At 41.3% G+C, this 21707-nt stretch overlaps 1 protein-coding gene across 4 annotated transcripts; it reads right to left on the bottom strand.

The window, feature by feature from the left end:
- Positions 1–57: 57 nt before the first annotated feature.
- On the bottom strand, positions 58–21631 carry dab2ipa (DAB2 interacting protein a). 4 transcript variants are annotated; one of them, XM_065966511.1, is made up of 22 exons: positions 21532–21631; positions 21260–21361; positions 20268–20386; positions 19487–19589; positions 17358–17434; positions 16106–16215; positions 11220–11364; positions 10908–11080; positions 9807–10078; positions 9079–9287; positions 8414–8558; positions 8039–8183; positions 7712–7948; positions 7174–7363; positions 6251–6486; positions 4854–4945; positions 4267–4752; positions 3750–4024; positions 3290–3604; positions 2786–2865; positions 2167–2254; positions 58–2057 (listed from the first exon to the last, which is right to left on the bottom strand). In XM_065966511.1, exons 2-22 carry the CDS (start codon positions 21318–21320, stop codon positions 1887–1889), a joined length of 3729 nt encoding a protein of 1242 aa, XP_065822583.1. In that variant the 5' UTR covers positions 21321–21361; positions 21532–21631; the 3' UTR covers positions 58–1886. The 4 variants fall into 4 exon arrangements, with proteins under 4 accessions (XP_065822583.1, XP_029134488.2, XP_020496417.2 ...); XM_029278655.2 differs by lacking the exon at positions 21532–21631 and having other exon boundaries at positions 3290–3412; positions 3491–3604; XM_020640761.2 differs by lacking the exons at positions 16106–16215; positions 17358–17434; positions 19487–19589; ... (1 more) ...; positions 21260–21361; positions 21532–21631 and adding an exon at positions 14421–14894.
- Positions 21632–21707: the final 76 nt, after the last annotated feature.

Genomic DNA, 21707 nt, shown 5'->3' with positions numbered 1-21707 from the left:
TTTTGGCTGTGTGTGTACTGCTAGTTGCAGTTGTGTGACTCATCACCGTAGGAACAGTTTCATAGTGTAATAGTTTATTGGAGCATCTCTTTTATAAATACTGATGTTGATAAATAACAATAACAGGAACTCTAACAGAGAGTTTCATAAATACAGAAGAACAGAGACAGAAGCCACAGTGAACATAGCAGAGAGACAGTCGAGTCCGGGATAGTTCACAAGATTCCAGTAGTCTAACCTGTACAGGAAAGTGTGTGTGTGTGTGTGTGTGTTCACAAACTATTCATCACAATTTTAGGTTTTTACTGTTTTACAATAAAATCTGATGTTTACATTAAAATCAGTAGAATTCTCTGAAACAACACAAACTAACGTCTAACTCTCTCACATAAACCTCTGAACCAGATCAACTAAATATTCAACTCTACGGAAGCCCAGAGTGGCCAAACACTCATCACAACCAAATAAAGTTAGGTTCACCCTTGATGGAGCCACACAAAGAGTTTACCCCTTTTTCCAGTCTTTGTGTTTAGCTAGGCTAATCCTCTCAGTGGTCTAAAAACCATAGATGAAGCTGTCTGACTGAGACTTCAGTGTTGAACTGTTCCTTTAAGCCTCAATCTAAACACGTATAGCCTGAATATATTCAGGAAACTCTGAACTCCAAAAGACAAATGGTTGATACTGCATGTTGTCTGTTACAGCAAGAGTAAACCCAGTCAGACCATTTGTTAAGTCAGCTTTTACCCAATCAGACCTGAACCAATTACAACCAGAGTTAATGTAGTCAGACTAGAGCCCTATACAGTCAGCAAACGGTTGTCAAAATGTTTGATACTGTGATACCTGTGTTTCAAAATGATATAATTAATCAATCGATATTTACTGATAGAAAATATCGAAAAGTACTGAAGCTTTAGAAAAACTCCAGATTTTCAGTCATATTTATAACCAAAGGCTGCCGCAAAAGGATTTGACAGAGCAATGTCTAAACTGCACAAAAATCGGGCAAGGTTTATGTTTTCATGCAATTTAGATAGTGTGAAGGAGTTTGCTTGCAATTTTTATTGATAGAAATAAAAGAAATGAGCCCATAGTGGGTACCGTGAACTTTTTTTGCTGTGATATCGGTTAAGTTTTACAAGTATCATATTAATTCTGGCATTGTGACAACCCTAAGTCAGAGTCTACCCAGTCTTACAAGAGCCATGTACAGCAAGAGTTTAACTAGTCAGACAAGAACCATATACTGCTAGAGATGACCATGTAAGACCAGAGCTATATGTAGCTGGAGATAACCCATTCAGACCAGGGCAATATTAAATAAGACGTAACCCAGTCAAAACGAGAACCATTTCGCGTCAGTCTTGGTCAAACAGTACTGGGTCAATTGAGTCATTTTGATTTAATTAGAGCCATATAGAGAAACAGAGACTTAAGTTTGTCCAGCTGGACCAGAATCATATATGGCTGAAGTTGAGCTGGTCAGGCCACTGCCAGATACAGGTAAAGTTGTACTGAGTTTTTTCTAAAGACGTGCAGTTTGGATGTTGGAAGTATCTGACCCTCATCAGGGAGTTCCAAAAGAAAACTAGATATGATGTCAGAATTTGTAAGCTGCTTAAAAAAGAAACATGCAAAACGGAAGGAAAAGGAACTAAGGGGAACCATAGCAACGGGGGCAGAGTCAGGTCAGAGATCCATCTCTGTAGGAGGTGACATTTGATTGACAGGTCTGTGGTTACAACTACAGTGTTAATTAGTTGGTTTAAAAAAGGGTGTGGTTAACGAGATAGGCCCGCCTCCTGCTGTCTCTCACACATCATGCAGATAAGCCCCTCCCTCTCCCTGCAGTCAAAGCCAAGCAGAGCCCAGGTCCTTGTGACTCAGCAGTTGCCGGAGTTACGGAACTCTCCATTCTCTGTTATCTGCAGAGATGACGTGTTGCTAGGAGACAGGCCGTTCCTCTGCGATGTCACGGCGTACCGCTCCTTCAGTTGAGTCAAAGCCGCCATTAGACGGCTGTTGGCTGCATCTAGACTCCCAATCCTCTTCTCCTAAGGGACAGATAGGAAGTTTGTAAGTTTCAAAGTAAAGCAGACTTCACAAAGTGCTTAAAGTCTCAGACAGAAAGAGAAAAAAGCAGACAGGTCGACGGAAAGGTACCTGTGCTTCGATAATCTTTTGCTTGGAGTCGACCACAGCCTGCATGTCGGAGTGATCCTTCTTCAGCTCCTCCTCTACGGCCATCAACCTGCACAGGTAAGATATGAGACAGGTTTTCTTAAAACAGGTGAGTGATTAGTACATTTGTTTTACATTCTGGGTCTATGGTTACAGGGCAAAAAAATAAAAAAATATGGGCCCCACCAAACTAAGTGCAGCATTATGCAATATATGTTACAGGTAGTTCTGTGTAAAGGGTTAAGTACTAGCATCCTCATGGAAAACTTAAAAACCTGTATTAATGTGAATCGCTGCAGTGCCTTTATAGGATACGACAACTACTTTTATCAGTCTCCTTACTTAAAAACTTCTATATCAGCATGCTTAAATCTCATGTTTACATGTAAGGTGGCTAAGCAGGTTTTAATGTCATTGCAGAAACAGCTAGAACTTTTACACCAAATGAAAAAAAATGGCCAAAACAGTACCAGTATCATTTATTTTACAATTTTTGGAGGGTAGTGTAGATTGACATCAATATTTATTTTCATAAAATACAATCAACACCCCCTCTCTAACGTACAGACAGGTGCACAGATAGATAGACAGGTGTTCAAACCTGCTGATGATGCTGTTCATCTGGAGGTCTTTATCGTCCTGCAGCCTCCTCAGTCTGCTCTCTGTGTCCTCAAGCCGAGCCTATAAAAAAAAACACACACACACAAACCGTTTATATTGAAGGATTCAATAAAGTCTCATGTGACTGTCACTCATCCAGTACATCAGGTGAGCTTCTGTACAGGTGACTCTAATTTAACTACTTTCTTTTACAGTAAAAACTGTAAACAAAGCACATTTTTACACAAACAACTTGACTGATTATTAAACTGTCCTATGATCTGTCACATCTTTTAACTCAGCTGTTAGTGTATTTGTCCAAAAAGGACCAGAAAAAAAACACAGTGGTCAAAAAAATCCCTTCAGGGGAAAGGTGAAACAGCATTATTTCAAAAACAAAATAGTGAAAGCATTGGAGTTTTACAATGAAAGAAGCAAAGCCACTGAGGAGATGCTCCAGCTTCACACTCTGTGATATTACAGATTAATCACGTGTGTTACTCACCTGGTACTCCTGCAGCATACGTTGGTTCTGCTGATCCTGGACCAGCAGTCTTGCCTCACACTCGTCCTGCCGCAGGGCTGCAACCCGCAACTTCTCCTGCAGCAATGCAATCTCCTGCTGGTACTGAATACACACAAAAACAAACATATGGTCAGAACATGTACAATTCCAGTAGTACAAGCCAAGTATGAGGAGTCTTACCTTCTCAATGAGAGCGTCGTCATGGCGATCTTCATCCGCCTCACCGTAGGAGGATGCAGAGTTCATGTTGAGCAGCCAGGCTGCTGTACGGTCCAAAGCACAGGGAGAGGGGGCCTGCAAAGAAGCACAAATACACACAAACACACATACACAGTTACAACATGAACAACAAAACAGACTCCACCTGTGCTTGACTAAATGTTAAACAGAGCCTGTTGCCATTAAGACTGACACCATACCATGGTAACAGTGTGGTTACCTTGGCAGCAGACCGTTGTTTCTCGGGGCTGTCTCCTTTAGAGGACGAAGATGTCTGTCTGAGCCTGGACTGGCCGCTGCTTGGCCAATCAGGACTAGATGACATCATGCTGCCTGAAGCGGGGCGAGGTGGGTATGCTGAGCCTCCGGCTCCACTAAGCATGCTGGGTGGAGTCCGACCTCGAGGAGGCCCCGGTGGAGCTGAGGATGGGGGAGGAGGCTGATCGATGCGTCTCTGAGGGCCTGAGGAGTTCTGACGAGGGGGAGCAGGTGTACCTGAGTGGGAGGCACAGCAAAAGTGACATCATTAGAACAATCACTGAGACAATTATGACTCAAGTTAAATAGAAGCTCATGTATTGCTCAAATAAGTAGAGAAATAAAACTTAAGACATGTAGGTTGTTACAGTTAAGTAAGCTGATTAATAACCAGTCATCCACCAAAATCCCAAACAGTTTGAGAGGCAGTAAAAAGACAAGTTGTTATTTTTTAATGAAACATATTTGACTCATTCTACCTGTTAGTGTGTCATTGAGGGAGAGAGCTCTTCGAGAGTATTCCTCTCCGCTGCTGCTGCTTGACATTGCCGACATCCTCTCCCCTCTCTCACCTCTCTCCACTCTCTCTCCACCTCCCAGACCCACAGACATCTGGGTGAGAAATGCTGGTTTAGTTGCCATGGTGTTTCTTTCATCTGCGTTTCCCTGCGACCCCACAGAGCCATCGGAGGGTGTTGCATCTGTCTGCGGCCGTGGTGACGTGGTGGTCATGTGATACACAGGATTCTGGAAGGAGAGCGGAAGAAGCCCAGTCCTGCGCTGCCATTGGCTGTCGTCAAGACCGTCGCTCGGGGAGGAGTCCTGCAGGTCAACCAGGGACAGACTGCGGCTCTCATTGGTCAGATCTTGCCCCTCCCTCCGGCCCCCATTGGTCATTTCAAACCCTGCCTCGTGTTCATTGGGTTCAGAGTAGGATGAGCTCGGAGCTGGAGAGCCCTGAAGGCCTGCAGGATATGACATCATGAGAACGAGAAAGATCAGAATCTGACAAAAAGGAGGAAGTCTGAGGTCAGGGGTTAAATTTAAGGTGGAGGCTGAAAGTCACCTGATGCTGGCTGCAGACTGGATCCTTTAGTGACGAAAAACAAATCTTTGTTTTCTGGAGTCGGAGAGGGAAGTCTAGTGAAATCTACTAAACTGCAAACACAAACACAAACAGACACTCATAGTCAATACCATCGTAAGTCTTCAATCTTGAGTTTCCTAATCATATTGGTAATTATTTATAAAATGTGTTTAGGAAGTAAAAAATCACTTTCCTGTATTAAGGTATAGTTTGTTAACAAATGTATATGTCTTAGACATAGTCATCTGTGTGTGAGTGTGATTAGTACTGATAGGCAGTTGGTTAATGTAGGTACAGTATCATCTTTTTCTATCAGAGTGTAAATGTGTGTGTAAAAGGGTGAAAACAAATGATCTTTTTACTATTTTTCCATTCATTGATTTAGAATGTGTTACAGGTAAATGTTTTTTTTTATCACATGCTCACACCAAAAAACACAGAGTAATCTCTCATTTTATAACCCCCTTCAACAGACCTGTGTACCACTTGGGAACAACCTTGCACCTATCAAGACTATCTTTAACAACCTCCTTGAACACCCTCATACATACTTTAAAAACTGGTGGCAACCACTGAGCAAACTGATCAACCTAAGAATGACTAAGCTAGCAGATTACTTGCACCACTTTAGCAACCCAATACCCACCACATGCCAGTTATTTTGTTCTCATCATACATTAGAAATAGAGAATTGGTGTCTTCTTGTTGGATTGTTGTGAATTTGTTACCCTAAAATCCCACCACCCATTGAACTGCACTGTTCAAACCTTTTTTTGGCCTTTACCGTTCATTTTTGTTGAAGTGTAAATATCATATGTTCTGTGCTATTGCTAATAATACACAGAGCTGGGCAAATGTCGGTTAATCCATTAGTTGTTAATCATCGGCGTTCATTTTTTAAATACATTTTTAACGTGGACGTTACTTTGAAAAATGATTATCGAAACTTTTAACTTCCGGTAAATTGGTTTTGTTACAATGTTATTTTTGTTTGGCTACTTGAATTAACTTTCGCCAACTCAAGTCAGCTGACCTCATTTGACTCAGACTTGGAAAAGTGCATTTTAGGATCCACAGTCGACCCAGAACATGCATTTGCTCCTGACTCACCAAAAGGGATGAGACTGCCTATGATGACACATCTGTATTATGTGTAATTCTGGCAATGGAGAGAAAGAAAGTCCTGTTTACTACTCAGGCTCTCATTGGCTTTTGTAACCTATGAATAGTGAATGGTGAATATTATGACCAAGCAAGTACAGTGGAGCTTCAGACTAGTAAGAAAAATTGAACTGAAAGACTGGTGGTATGACAGATGTGTAGATTGTGGCTGCTGTGCTTTTTGTCCCACCTCTGACTATACACATGATGCTTACCCTCCATCTAGTCCTACGCCACCCTGCAGGCCAATGGAAGGATTACAGGCTGCCAAAGGAGGTGAGAGGGGCGGGGACAGAGGGGGTGGGGACATAGGGGGTGGAGACATCACACGCTGAGGCTCTGGAGAGGACACTGACATTCCCCCATGATGAACCACACCACCCGGGTTAGCTAGAGCTGTTGACACTTCTCTGAGGATCCGAGGAAGAGGACCGAGCTTCACCAGGCATGCCTGCGGACAGATGGGAGAAAGAGACTGGTAGAGAGACACTTTGAGATCGTTACCTATTTACTGATATACAGGTAACATAGAGTTTAGAGCAGTAGTCAGATGTTTTGGTAAAACCTTTTTTCCTAGAGAAGTTAGGCGTTTTGATAATCTGTACTGGAAATATACTGATACTGCCAGCAGCTACCTTAACTAGTCATAAAGACTGTAAACAGAAGGAAACTGGCAGGTCATTAGTCATTTTACTGACAGGTTGTAAATTAGGTTAAATAACATCCTTAAATTATTCATACAGACATTTAATGTTTATTTCAAAGGAGACAATAAACTCTGGATAGATATTGATTCACTCTGACTCCAATGCTTTACCTACATTTATAAATCTGCTTTTTTTGATCCCCAGGTCCCAGTTGTTCAAGAAATTTAATCTGGACAAGAAAGCTCTGGATTTGAAAATTCACTTTTCGCAGTCCAGGATAAGCAGGAGTTCAGCTCTCTGCTGGGATCAGGAAAATTCTTACATTTTTTCTTTACCAAAGTTATGACGATACGTCTCAAAGTTTTCATCTCCATAAAAAACAGAACTTGATTAATTAGTCTTATCTTATTTCATAATCCTTTTAGTCCTGATAGTTTAAATCAGAGCAGGTTTTCTTTTTGAACAACAGGTTCCCCGGTCAGGTGTGTTACCTGGTCGAGCTCAGTCAGCAAAGTGTGCAGGCTTGAAAGTTCTCGGCCGAGGTCAATGTATCCATCGAAGCCTGCCGTGTGGTTCAGGCCATCAGGATTTGAGATCTCCTGCAGGAAACGCTGCATGCTGCTCCATTGCCTCTCCACAAAGTCATTCATAAATAGCATGTACTCTTCTTTAGTCCCAAACCTGCAACCACACGTAACACGAAAAGGTAACACATACAGGTAACACATTGTGCAGGTATAGATATACAAGTGAACAAACAATACAGGGCTTCACAGGTCCAGGTACTTCAAGGTCCAAGCACTTCACAAAATGTAGTCAATCCAAACTCCTGAGAGGTAAATTCCTCCCTCTCTTCACAATAAAAGTGGCATAGTTATTTCACAGACAAAACACTGCAGTATCTTCTTAGTAAAAACCCTCCAGTTCCTTCTTTGTAAAAACACTCTCCAGCTCCTACACAGTAAAGGCCCTTCAGTATCTTCACAGTAAAAGCTCTCTAGCTCCTTCACAGTAAAAGCCCAAACTTACTTGCTGAAGTTGGCGAGGGTTTGGATGACTTTGGCGATGAGTGTTAAAGTTCTCGCCGAGCGTTCGTCGGGGTATTCCTGCATCAGGTCAAACAGTGAAGGTGACATCACAGCTGGACACAGGAAGCGCAGGAACAAGGAGGCGCTGATGAGGCGCTCGCTTATGTCTGGTCGCCCTCGGTTGCCACACTCCTGTCGCCATGATGCAAACACCTCCTTCAGCTCCCGGGGGAAGACCCTGTATAGGGGTTTATATTTGTAGGTGAGGTGAGTACAGAAAATAAAATGCTTTTTTTAATTTGGGTAAGTTGTGCGCATTTTTGTCTACCTGAAGGAGTCGAGGATCTTGCAGAAGGCGAGCTCACAACACATCCTGAGGTTTGCCTGATGCTCTGCAAGCTCAGAGGTCGCACAGCGGGATGGGTCGACCTCACAGTTCTCATCTGACTCGTACAGAGCTTTAATGAACTCACCTAAAAACACACACACACACACAAGTAGTATTAATATACATTTATATTACCCCAAACTTCTTCCTCTTTCCCTGTGGCTGAGTTTACTGACAGTTGGGCGTGTTGTAGCTTTTTGCCTAGTGGCTTAAGCCCCCCCCCCCACACTTTTTTACCATCTATAGTTCTGTATTGTGTTGTGTGTAGTATATAGTAGTATGTTTTGTGTATTTTGTGTGATATATTTATTTTACCAAGGGCATCCTGCAGATACTTCTGTCCAATGAGCTTTAGGTATTCCTCGATGCTCTTTGTCGCCAATGTGTTCTCTCTGAAGATCAGCTGGTCATTGTCACGACAACGGTCCACCTCTGACATCATCAGGTCTGTCAGGAAGTCCTGCAGAAAGGGTTAAATGTCATCCTCTGATAAAATGAAATTTCAAATATTGAACACTGAGAAATCAAGTGATGCTGTTTGTGGTCTGGTCATGCAAGACTACATTATTTTTGTATTGTATTTTTTCTCCCACAGATAGGAGTTAACTTTCTTTTAAAGGGCATTTATGACTTAAAAGTAAGAGTTCAGGAATTCCAAGACTCATGGGAACTCCCAGCAATGGGTTCAGATGCAACCATTTAGGAGTATTCAATGAAAAGCATTTAAAAAAAAAGGATGTGAGGTTATTTTGATGGTTGGGGTAAAAGACTCTGGAAAACGTTTTTTGAGGTTGGTGGGATCACGTGGTAAGGTAGGTTGTGTAACCTTAGCCTTGGTGTTTCTGTGATGTATATGATGGTTTAATTTTAAAAGTGGTTAGAGTCAAGTTTATCAGACAGGATCATTTTGATAGGTGTGGTCAGACCCAGTGGGTGTGCTAATAATACTGAGTGGGACCAGCTAGAGGGGGTGTGGTTACCTTGGCCTTTCCCGTGCTGTGCAGGATGTGAACAAGTGCGGCAGCAAGCTCCTCTTTAGCTCTCAGGCTGATGGAGGCCTCCAGAGTGTTACAGAGCAGCAGGTAGTTGGAGCTGATGTATTCTGCAAACTCCTTGTACTGCTCCATCGGCAAGATGACGATACTTTGATACCGAGCTTTGATACGGACCGTTGGTACAGACGACTTACCTGGAACACAACACAACATGAAAATCTGTTATAATAAAGACGCTTCACCGAGTGACCTTTAGTGTGGAAAACCAGTGAAAAGTACTTGTTTGGAGTTTTAGTGCATACAGAAATTTAAAAGAAAATCTGCAAGTTTCTCTGGACTCTGGTGCAGATCCACATCACTGCACTACACAACATAATCCAGACAAGGAAAATAAAAATACTGACACTCATCTGTGTTGTCTTAAGTTATTCTTAAATTAGTCAGATGAGAATTTGCAAACCCACAGCTTTGTCTTTCAGGTTCTTTAAAGGCTTTCCAATCTTGCTTGTGTGGATGGGACCTAACTGAGCCTGACAGGAAGACCTGAAGACACAACTAATGGGGTTAAAAAGTAAATGAGACTGCATATTATTAAGATTCTGACTGAGCAAAGAGCATTTTAAGGTGTATAACTTAATGCAATATTACTGTAACTGCAACAAGGAACCTGAAAATGACTTATGAAAGATTAGTTAAATCAATTTGCCACTTACTCCTGATGGTGCTCGGTGTGCTCAACGTGTACCACTTCTCCACCAGCTGTCTGCCTGTCACTGTTGCGACAGGGATGTTGACCAGCCCAACATAGCTGCTCTTGTCCTTCTTCCTTTTCCTGTCTGTGTCTTTGTAAAGATGAAGAGTTATGGCGTTGATCGACGGCAGGCTGCTGAAGTCAAAACGTTCTCCCCAAAAGATGTTGTCGGTTTTCAGCTTACACGACGTCCGAGCGTAAAGACTGTCGTCCAGACACAGCTCACAGAAGTACCTGAAATAAATATTCTACAAGTTATCTAGACACCGCTCACCAAAGTACTTCAAGACATGTACTACATTAACTACATACTTTCATCAAGATATGGCTACAGTGGCAGCCTCATATAATCACAAATCTAAGCAGTTTTGAGGTATATCACATTTAACCTCTACATGTTGTAATTATCAACAGGGAAGCAAGTTTAGCACCCCCACCTTTGCATGTTAAAGGCAGGCTTGGTAATTTTCTTTCTTTTTTTTTTGAAATTGTCTATAGGTCCTGACAGAAATAAATAATTCATGTGCTCTGAAAAAGAAACAAAGAAAATCTGTCATCTGTAGCAGTTGTAAGCCTGTAAAACCTTCGACCAATGTCTGCCACAAGGTAAAAATCTGATGAACCAATCATGCCTCCCTGTCTCCCTGCTCGTTCTCTGCTCCATGCATGCACTAGCCCACACTCAAAGCATGAGGTCCACTTCTTGACCAACAGCACTTGTGCATGTAAGTGAGGGGCGTGGCATTTGAGGGAGCACCGAGGGGGTTGACAGTGAACTGTTTTCAAGTGTTATTCTACCCATATATTCAAGGAAGAGTAATGTTTGATGAAGTAGTTTTCTTTATGGTATATAGTACCCCATCTACACATATTTGAATATTAGTACAGTGAATGTTTTTGAGTACATCTCTATACCAAAAACAATTACAGCAAAGCGGGTATAGTGCCCCTATGTCCACATGTGAAAATGAAGTACAGTGAAGCAGGTTTTGGTGTGGCACACTTAACCTCTACATGTTAGAGTAATGGACAGTGAAGTAGATTTTTGGTGTGGGGCCTTTACCTTTTCTTTGCTGGCAGGTCTTTGGCCTCGATCACCCACACTGTCAGCACATTCTCCAGCCTCCTGCTGTTGTCCTTGTTGGGATGAACAGCTCGTCTCAGGTTCTCCATCCATTTATCTCTTTCTGCTGCCGATCGACATGAAAAACACTTTGTTCCTGTTGAGGTTGTTACCTAAAAAGCATAAGGTCAGCGGTCATTAACACAGAAACATCAGAAAATGGAAAGGTTTGTGTGTGTGTGTGTGTGTGTGTGTGTGTGTGTGTGTGTGTGTGTGTGTGTGTTTGTGTGAGTTTGTGTGTGTTTGTGTCACCTCGAAGCAGTAGTCCTGTCCCAGTAGGGAGGAGTGAACTGGTTTGATGACCACTGATTGGTCCATTCTGAGCTCCAAAGATGAAACACAGCCGGTGCTTAATAAGGACTCCTGGCTACCACAATGCAGCCGCCGCATCACACACCTGAAACAGCAGGTCACAGGAAACTCTGAGTGTTCTGGTGCGGGTCTGATGTTCCTGATGTCAACAAAGGACCCAACATTGGTACCAACAGAAGCTCCTGATCAGCTCCTGGTTATGAGTTGTCCGCTAATTTCCATAAACAGATTCTACAAATTTTAGGTGACAGAAGAATTCAGGTTTCAATTTGTAGTCCTAATAGCATTCCTTCTTTTTTCTCACCAAAGCCCTATGTCAGTTTTTCTGAAACTACCACAAACACCTAAAAGACAATGAGTGTTTCTTTACTGCCTCTTGTCAGTGATGGAAAGTTTAAATATATTGTGTGGTTGTTTTTCAGTCAGGCTTTTCAAGCAGAGCTTCTGTGAGATATCCAGGTAGAGCTGTAGTGATCTGGCCTGTACTTTGTTTTACTAACCATGCGAAGGAGCACATGGCTCTTTAGCCTTCATCATGTACACACTGGATGATACCCAGAAAATCAACTAGGAATTGTTAAATACGGGGACAGTACCTGTTCCAGGTGTTTGGCATGTCAATCTGTAAGTTTGTAATTAACTGCTTTTCTTTGGTTTTGACAAAGACAGACTACAACTGAGTTTTAGAAAGCTGGCATCATGAAGCTACGCAGTTACCAAACACTTATTTTTGCATGATAGCCAAAGTTAAGCTGGCCACAATTAATTTCATTGCTCCAGTGAAGTTTTCCAATGCAACAAAAAAAAAAAGGCTTTTCCCAACAGGCATCCCCAACTCTGTTCAACAGAGTCTAAGTGACGACAAAATAATCTCAAATGACTTAGGTGAAATACAGCAGCTCCAAACAGGACTCTGAAGAGGTTAAAGATACAGCGGGTTCAGGAGTTGTCAGGAGAGGAACTGTGCATGGGAACAGTGGGAGGGAAGGCACCGGCGGGCATCAGTCTGCAACCTCTTTTAAAGGTCTGTGTTGAGCTAACAGCAGGGTCAGCACTGGGGTGCCATGAGCAAAACCCTTTCAGAAAATCATCCCTGCACTATATTCCCTGTTGTCAGGATGGCCTCCGCCAACACTGCCCGGTTGACTCCTTTAATTTCTATTGAAGTCAGTAGCAAAGAAGATATCAAAAGCCATGTCATCTGAAAGCAGCCCAGGCCATCTGGTTTGCACACAAGTGACTTCAGTGGATAATATTCAACCAGTTCTTTTGTTTTTCTGCACAAAGATGACCATAGACAGGTTTCAGATAATCATAAAAGAACTGAAGCCAACAGGTTGCAAAGCTCCTTCAGGGTGCAGAGTATTCAGAAGGAAAAATTAGATGCCTTATGCTCTGCATGATGTGCAGAGATCTAAATGTTTGCAAAGTGCAACCCCAAGGCAATGTGAATCACTCACAGATACGTACATTGTTAAATACATGTTTTTCATGTTAAAATCAGCTGGTCAGTCCATACAACTCAAGGCCACAAAGTGGAAAGTTACAATGTGAGGATTTTTGGTTAAATAGACATCTGTTAAGTCATTGTGTTTTCCTTATTTTGGGAACACAAAGGTGATCAAATCAATAACAAATAAAGCCCTTGCATTTTTAGTCATCATCTAAGTACAAAGTTTGTGTTTGTGTTGAGTCACTATTCCTGAGAAAAATCACAAGCGGTGGTTGTTCTACCAGGCAGGGCAGTGTTGATGAACTTTGTTTTCCATGCTAAGTTTGGAGTTTTAGGCATATAAACCATTAAAAAAATAATTTTATCCATAGCCTATTCTAGACGCCTGTGTTATGCTTAGACATTTATGTAAAAGCTAAAGAGACAGAGTTATGAGGAGGTCAAGTTTGGCCACTGAGCCAGCAGCAGAGGTAGTAACAGAGGCATAACAGATGTGAAATGGCATCCAGGTAAAGGGGGGAGCCAGTAGGACACAACTACTCTATGTTTGTGTATATGAAGATAGCTCTAATTGTTTGCATGTCACACATCTTCACAAAACTTGGTGAAATCACACACTAGACCCCAATATGGCAGCAATGTTTGGTTCAGCGTAAAAGTACAAAGGCTGAGTAACATCAGAATCTCTGAGTAAAGGAGGATAAAAGAAAAGATCATAACAACTGAAAATCTCAAGAAAAAGATTCAAATTCAATATTCAGATAAGACAAGCAGTAAGGACTTTAATCTTTTTTGATATTGAGGAGTATTAAACTCGAAACAATTGCTGCAGATTCTAACGCTCAGCATTTTTAAAAGAATGAAACGACTTAGTACATAGGTGTACGCTTACTTTTTATCTGAAAAGATTGGTTGCCCATAAGATGATGTGTTCACAGATCTGCTAAGGAAAAAAACAAAGCTACGAAGGTCATCAAATGTAGCCGACCTCTGAGTCTATGACATCAGAGTGAGGGAGGAGCCAAATAATTTTTGAAAAGAAACTTTCCATATTGAATAAACAAACAAACACAACATTCGAGGTGATTCTACATCTGAACGTACTACATGTCGACAATTATCTGTGTGTTTTGTGAATTATAAAAGTGGTTAAGAAAGTGACTCTGCACACAGGGGTGGGTGGTTGGAAGGGGGGGATCAGCTGTGACCTCTGACCTTTGCAGACACTCACACACATCTGAACAATCCTGACATTAAAAGGATGATCCTCTGCCATTCTTTCTTTAGCTCGTTATCTCTCATCTTTATCTTAAGGAGCTGCTTAAGGTTAGCTGCTTACTAAGCTTATTCTTCAGGGATGTGGCTGTGTGTGTGAGTGTGTGTCTGTGTGCAGTAGCTTAACCTTGTTTAGCTTAACATGTTGGCTAACAGCGTGTGTCTTGCCTAGCCACATGCTAACATACCAGGCTAGCTGTGTGCAGACTAAAGCCAGGCTAGCCACAGACAGACAGAAACGCAGCATGCATGGTCATGCAAATCAGCTAGAAGACGCCACTATGCCCCCCCTTAAACACATGCACACACACACACACAAAAACACAGCAATTTCACTGCAGCACATTCATCCATTCAGACAAACAGAGGACAAAGGCTGTTAATGTGTGCAGAGGATCAGTGCAGATACTCACCGAGCATCCTGTGAATGCTGAGGAGGAGGAGGAGGAGGAGGAGGAGGAGGAGGAGAGGAGAGGAGTGGGGGTTATGGATTCATATTCTCCTTCAGCAGCGAGCAGGAGGAGCAGGAGGAGAGAGGAAGAAAGATGGAAAACCTGCTGATTCTGACGCTGTTTGGTTAAAGGCTGATACTTGCCTGTCTGTCCGGCTGTCTGTCTGTCTGTATGTCTTACTGTCTGTCTCTTAGCTTGCTGCTATGGATGCTACACCGCTTCAGCAGCTACAGCTTTCTCTCCCTCTCTCTATGTGACTCGACCGCCCTCTCAGTCAGCAGTGGCCCCTCCCCTGCAGTGAGGCTGCCCTACTTCCTTTCTCCTCTTTTCCTCATCTTCTTTACTGTCTCCTCTCCTCTCTTCTTCCCTCTCCTCACAATCTTCACCTTTTCTCTTCTCACTTCCTCCTCCCCTTCCCTTTCTTCTCTCTTTCCCTCTCTCCTTTCCTCCTGTCTCCTCTATTGGATCATTGTTACCAGCCCCCCTCTCCCTTTTTCTCCTTTAATCCCCTCCTCCCCCTCAGTCACTGTATGGTTGATATAGACTGATTCCCTGTGATGTCGCCCTAACAACAGTTACTTCTGGGTAGACACCTTGTAGAGCTACCATACAGTTTTTGGAGATGATCTTCTATCATTGTATGTTAAATTGAAACCTGTGTATTTCTTTAGTCATTTTCATCCATACATGTAACATTTTAAGATGTTCAGTTAAATCCTGAAGTGCAACCATGTTATGTATGGAAACAGAATAATGCTGTTTTTTCTATAATGAACTCAGTTTCAATAAATCAAGGTATCTCCGCACACTGGCATGAGAGTGTATTTCTCTGTGTTTCAGGAAGCTGCCTTGGGTAGACAGGGCAATTATTTTGTGGCTGTTATTAGTACAGTAGATCATAACTACTGTAATGAAGGCCCCTGCAGACAATATGCTGAATACACTAAACCCAATGTTGATCCCATAAGGGTGTGAAAATGATACGATGAGGTTCTGAGTGTCAGTCTGCAATGTAAAATAACAGCATCTGCTATCAATATATGTATGTATGTGTGAAAGAGTAAACGTGGCAAGTAAAAGTGCTTCATTGATTTTGGCGCCCCCTGTGGACAGAGCAGTATCTTTTATCTATTTGCAGATCTTGGTCCCGATCTCTGTCCTTTACACAAGTTGTGTTTTGCGATGAAGAATCTCATTGCGCTGTCTTTAACGATTTTAGGTATCACTGTGAATCTTTGCTATAAAAAAACAACAAAGGCTGTTTCCGCAGCGGGTTGTATCTCACTTCATCTGACACCTACCCAGCAGTGGTTACAAGCTTTTGAAATTACTATTTAAAAACAATCAATCCTCTTACTGATGGACACTTATTACTTCTGTAGGTCATACAGAGGCATCAGTATTTTCAGTCTCTTTCATAATCAGCAAAAAACTCCTCATCGGGGCTTTAAGCGGTCAGAGACAAGATAAGCCATAAATCCATCCAGTCCAGTTTAGAAGGGCCATTTGCCCAGTAAACACTCCAAACAAGGGTTAGGGTGAGGGTAAAGGGGGAGCATTGGGAATGGGACTCAGTCTGGCCATCAGATACAACACTGTGAAAATCTGGAGAACTTTAATGAATAATGTGTCTTTGAGGTAGTTACCTGGTGTCAGCTGTGTTGATCATGTCAGACCTCATGCTAGTCGGACGAGGCAATTTAGGATGAGATCGAGTCCGACGAAGAGACTGTTTTAACCGCCGAGAGAGGAACCCCTGAAGAAAAAGAGAAGGACAAGGAGATGAGTGATGAATTGCCAATCATTTGAAATTATTAAATAAATGAATTCCTTTTTTTTTTCTTTTTTCAACATTCTTGTTGAAGAATTTCTGTGAATTTCAGTTCTTGTGGAAAGGAACATTTAAAGGCTGGGACTGTTGTTCATCCATCCATCATCTTAAACTGATAAGCTGTCATTGGACCAGAGGCGAGTACACCTTGAACAGGTGACCAGCCAATCACAGGGCTGATGCTTGAGACAAACATTCAAAAGCACACTTACATCTAAAGGCAATTTAGAGTCACCCATTAACCTAACAAGCATGTTTATGGACTCAGGGAAGAAGCCGAAAAGAACCAATGCCAACGCAATGTGGACATGAAAATCACATACAACACACAAATGGGCCCAAGCTGATTCTCAAACTAGGAACATTCTTGCTGTGACGTGAAAGTGCCAACCATACAACCCCAAATTGATCATTAATGATTAATTGCTTGTTTGTGGAGTAAATGAAATGTCCACATAAATACACTGTTCCACTTCAGACCAGAAGAGCCACAAAGGACTATTTAAGGTTGAACCTGTTTGTTTCTCCTTTTAAGATAAACTCGGCCCTCAGTCTTTATTATTGTGCCACACTTCTGTTACAGTTATAGTTGTGAAACAAAAACCATGAGAGAGTCATTTAATGAGATATTAAAAGACATAAATAAACTCACATTAGAAAGACTTATCACAAAAAAAGATGTGTTTATGTTGGAGAATCCCACTAGCTGCAGACTCAATTAATAACTACTTGGCCTGTACAATATGTGAAAAAATATGCGATGTGCAATAACCCTCCCACAAATATACGCACACACACATACACTGGGAGAGACCACATCAGTCGGTAAATCATCTGTATCTCCATTTTCTAACTACAGGTGGAGCCAGTCAGCTGATCCACAGCTGACAGCAGCTCAGCTCCTGTTACCATGGAAACAGCAGGCTGATCCCAGCTGAGAGGGTGTGTGTGTGTGTGTGTGTGTGTGTGTGTGTGTGTGTGTGTGTGTGTGTGTGTGTGTGTGTGTGTGTGTGTGTGTGTGTGCGTGCGTGCGTGTGTGCGCGTGTGTGCGTGTTTTATGAGCTCACTGTCACTCTGGCGGTGGGTGTGTCCACCGCTGAGCTGCTGGGCATGCTCTGTCGACGGAACCCTCTCTCTGGAACATCTGGAACAGACAAAGTGCATCATGGGAGTGTTTGCCGTTTTTTCAGCAGCAGTCAGCCATAGTTGTTGCCATGGTAATTGGTTGTGTCAGGGTTGCCAAGGTGACCAACAGCTGTTGGTGAGTGTTTTAATGACTGATGAGTATAAGAAACACATAATCCATGTGAAATGAATAATTTATCAGTTTCATTTTAATGAATGGCACTTTATTGTGAAATTAGTTTTTATGTAATTCTACAGATTTCTACAAATATCTTACCATTTCAGAAAACAGTTTAATGACTTTAACAGATTAACTAAAGTGCCCTGTGATCAAATTGTTATCGTCAGAAGGGACACATCACATCCTGGACATTCAAAGTTCATTACCCTTCTCTCAGGCAGACTCCTGATTTGCACTCTTTCCCGAAGCTGCAGACAAACTTTTGAACCCATGACCTCTCTCTCCCAAACAAGACAACACTATTATTAGCATTATTGAATTCCTGCTGCTGAATCATCAATTCTTATTTGTATAATAACTATTTATTTATTTAATCACTAATTAACTGCACTATAATTGTTTATTTATCCTTTCAGCTGCAGTAATGTAACTGCTTGTATATCAAGTCATGTACAATAACTAGACGTGTACTGTCTAAAACATATTTCACTTTTCACTCAATGTACTGTAGCACAACTATTTCTACATGTACACAGCTATGGATATATTTTTGCATTTGACATGATTTTATAACGCTGCTGTACGGGATTGCAAACAAAGTTTTGCTGTCTTCTCTTGTACCATGACAATACAGTACCTATTCACTTTAAAATTACAACAACAAATAAATAAAATAAATACAAACCCAAACTTGGGTTGCTCTTGCATTTTCTAATGCTAATATTGTTAATATACTGACATCTACTTATTGCATATTTCAATGCGCTTGCCTCTTTGAAGTAATCAAATAGTGAGTGGAGTGGAATTAGGTCTCTTGAGCTGTTTAGCCTACAGTAAAAAGCTTTAAATATTGAAAAACAGACTGTTCCTCATCATTAAAGGAGTACAGTCTTCTTCTGAACTAACCAGATGAGCGTTTGCTTTGTGCAATTCTTGAAGAAAAGGTCATAAAATGTACATTTCTACTATAAAGTGGATTCCATATATATGAATTTAAAAAGAAGTTGGCAGCGAGCGCTTGTAGCAGCTTAGCTAAATAGAGGCTTTAGACATATTGCAATAAGGGAGGGGGGGGGGGTACCCTCTCATCCCCCATAAAATCACATTCAGTTTATAACACTCACACACTTCATAATTTTCTTTTTCTTTTTTTGTAAAATCAGGGTTTTTAAGTTTCAAGTGAAAAAAGGAAACTGAAAATCAAAATCATGATGGTTCTTTTTCATGTTTTCTAGACTCTTCAGAGATCTCCTGGATATACTGACTTGAATCAATTAATTAACTGGAAAAGTGTAAAAAAGTTAACTGTTGTCTATTTTCTTTTACTCTGAAAAACAGGTCTGTTCAGGTCTTCTATTTAAGTTTAGTTTGAACATCGGAGGGATTTTAAACAAAAATCAAGATTTCAATGTCTTTATCAACATTATTTAGCAGTCTTGTAGATTATTTTTTTCAAATCCAACATTTTGCAAAATTGTATTAATTTTGTGAACCTTTCCTCTACTACCCTTGACTCTCAGCAGGTGATGTAAACCTGTCTTGGGTTAAATAACCTCATGAGTATCGGAGCATTCAGTTATGTTACCATGGCAGCTGACCTCAGATATCAGATTATGAGATTATTATCATTATTACATCAAGATTAAGCAGAGCAGATTATCCTGTTGCAGCAGCAAACACATAAATATGGACATGAAAACAAAAAAATATTGTTTTCTTCTTACCGTTCAAGTCTTTAAACTCTGCATCAAACTCCACATCCATCACCTGTCTGTCTGTCTCTACCTGTCTGCAGTTTCCTGTCTGTCCAAAGTTGTCTGTAGTTGTCTGTCTGTCTGTAGCTGTCTGTCTTCTTCTTCTGCAGCCGTGAAACCCTCTCGTCCTCCTTACCTTTGTGGGTGGGGCGAGGAGGCCCCGAGGTCACATGGAGAGTGTATCTCAGCAACCAGACGGTACAAGTCTCCGCCCTCTCAGCAAGAAGCAGAGGATGAACCTGAATAGATGGAGAAAAAGAAGAGCGGGAAGCAAAGGAACAAGCTTCATAAAAAAAGTTAGAAGAAAAAGCAAAAAAGATACTGAATTAGAAGCAGAAAAAAAGAAGCAGAAGACGAAAAAACCCAAAGAATCAGAGGAAGAACAAAAAGCAGAGGAAGATGCAGAAGCAGCCGCAGCAAAAGAAGACTTAAAAGAAGCAGAAGAAGCAAAAGACAATGGTGGAGCAGAAATAGAAGAAGCAGAAGGCAAAGAAACATCAGCAACAAGAGAGGAAGATGCAGACAAAGAAACAGAAGCACAAGCAGAGAACCCAAGAAAAGTTGCAGAAGCAGCAAAAGAAGCAGAAGCAGCCAGAAGGAGACAGTTCAGGAAAGTATGCAAAGGATGAAGACACAGCATGGGCAAAAGAAGCAGAACATCATGAAGCAGAAAAAGAAGAAGCAGCAGAATAAAAAAGTTGGATAAAGTGCAGATCAACAGAGGAAGCAAAGGAAAGAGCAGCAAGAGAAGCACCAGAGGAAGCAGAAGGGAAGCAACAAAATGCAAGGAGATGATGCAGTTGCGGTCGAGTCAGAACCAGTTGAAGAAGAAGCAGAAGAAGAAGCAGCAGTAGGAGAAGCTGAAGAAGATAATTCAGATGCATGTGGACAGACGAAAATGTGTTTTTGTGTTTTACCTCCAGATTGTTGAGCATCAGTAACTGAGAGTCTGACAAAATGCAGAACATTTTACTCCAGACACCAGTCTCCGCCCTCTGACCACATGACAGCCAATAGATGGGGGCACTCTTCAACTCTGTGACATCATCACAATATTCAAGTATTAGTGCAGTAGGAGCAGTACTACTACATGTAGTAATGTTTTACAGGTTTGGTACTTAATGAACTTAGAGAGTATTTACAATAAAAGCTGAACAGATACCAGTAACATTCTGAAGACTCGTTACATTTCAGACAATTTATTTATGCCTTTTAGAGCTCTCTTATGTGTATTAATTGTATTCTATTATATCTGTTTTCAAAGTTCCCATCAAACAGCAAGCAGAGGGCTTTGTGATTCTGATTTCTTTGACTTGTTTCGCATAAAAACAAAACTCCAGCCACGCAATATAAACACAACACACACTATCGGGAGGTGGAAATACTGTAACACTCAAGGCTAGAGTTACTGCTGGCTTGTTTATTCAGTGTGCCAGTCAAAAAGCAGTTCTGCTCCTATTCTTTCTACTTCCGCGAAGAGCTGATCTTGATTATATGTATTTTTGTTGTGGCTGCGCATCCCTGATGCTCTCATGTAAGCTACAATCTCAATGGCTAAATTCAGTCTGACAAACACAGTTACAAAAAATGGAAATATTGCAGCTAATAAATATAGTGGAATGACAAACTGAACTTTCATCATGTCAGAGGGACAGGTAAATCAAAAGGGTTATCATCTATTTCAAGCTCTTAATTGGACTTCAAAACAACATATTTTAACATTTTCATGGGTAATAATAAATTGAAACTTTAAAAATGTAGTGTCTCACCCTGAAAGTGTTTCCTTTTAATATTATTAATATAATTTAATTTAATGTCTAATAATAAATAATATATCATATATAATATAATGATAAATAAATAAATAATAAAAATAATGTCCTAACACTGAGCAGCAGCATCAACTCACCAATCACCTTCATCCAGCCAATGTGCTGACACCTGGACAGGTGTTTCACCAGCTCGTCCATGGCAGCAGGACCCTCTGATGAAAAGACCAGAGGTCTGTGCTCTGAAGTAGGATTTTGGTTTAACAAGGTAAGTTCAGGGTTAATCCCAGGTTTTCAGGTCACTTCTTACCAGAGTACATCGACATGGTAACTTACGCTGCACACAAAGTCTGATTTTAAGTAGGTTACAATTAACACAACAATTGAATACAAAGGAACACAGTCTACTGACCTATCCACTGTGTTGATCCGACAGCTGTAGGAAGAACTCACATGTAGATAAATGTAGGACGTGGAGCTCTTCAGTCGTGTCAGGTACACCTTATGCTCTAAGATAACTATACATGTCTGTCTGACATCCTGTCTGCCTGCACAGACCCCGAGTATAACATGACAGACCAGCACACA

Source organism: Labrus bergylta, chromosome 2, assembly GCF_963930695.1.
Source record: "Labrus bergylta chromosome 2, fLabBer1.1, whole genome shotgun sequence".
NCBI lineage: Eukaryota > Metazoa > Chordata > Actinopteri > Labriformes > Labridae > Labrus > Labrus bergylta.
The sequence above is the reverse complement of the archived record's forward strand: the minus strand, read 5'-3'. Positions and strand labels throughout refer to the sequence as shown.

Excerpts from the sequence above, each read along its gene's own strand:
- dab2ipa (XM_065966511.1), bottom strand. The coding sequence starts at position 21,320 with ATGGACGAGCTGGTGAAACACCTGTCCAGGTGTCAGCACATTGGCTGG. Across the intron at positions 16,216-17,357 it reads CACCCACCGCCAGAGTGACA|GGGTTCCTCTCTCGGCGGTT; the intron begins GTGAGCTCATAA and ends CTTTTTCTTCAG. Across the intron at positions 11,081-11,219 it reads GACAGGACTACTGCTTCGAG|GTAACAACCTCAACAGGAAC; the intron begins GTGACACAAACA and ends TATGCTTTTTAG.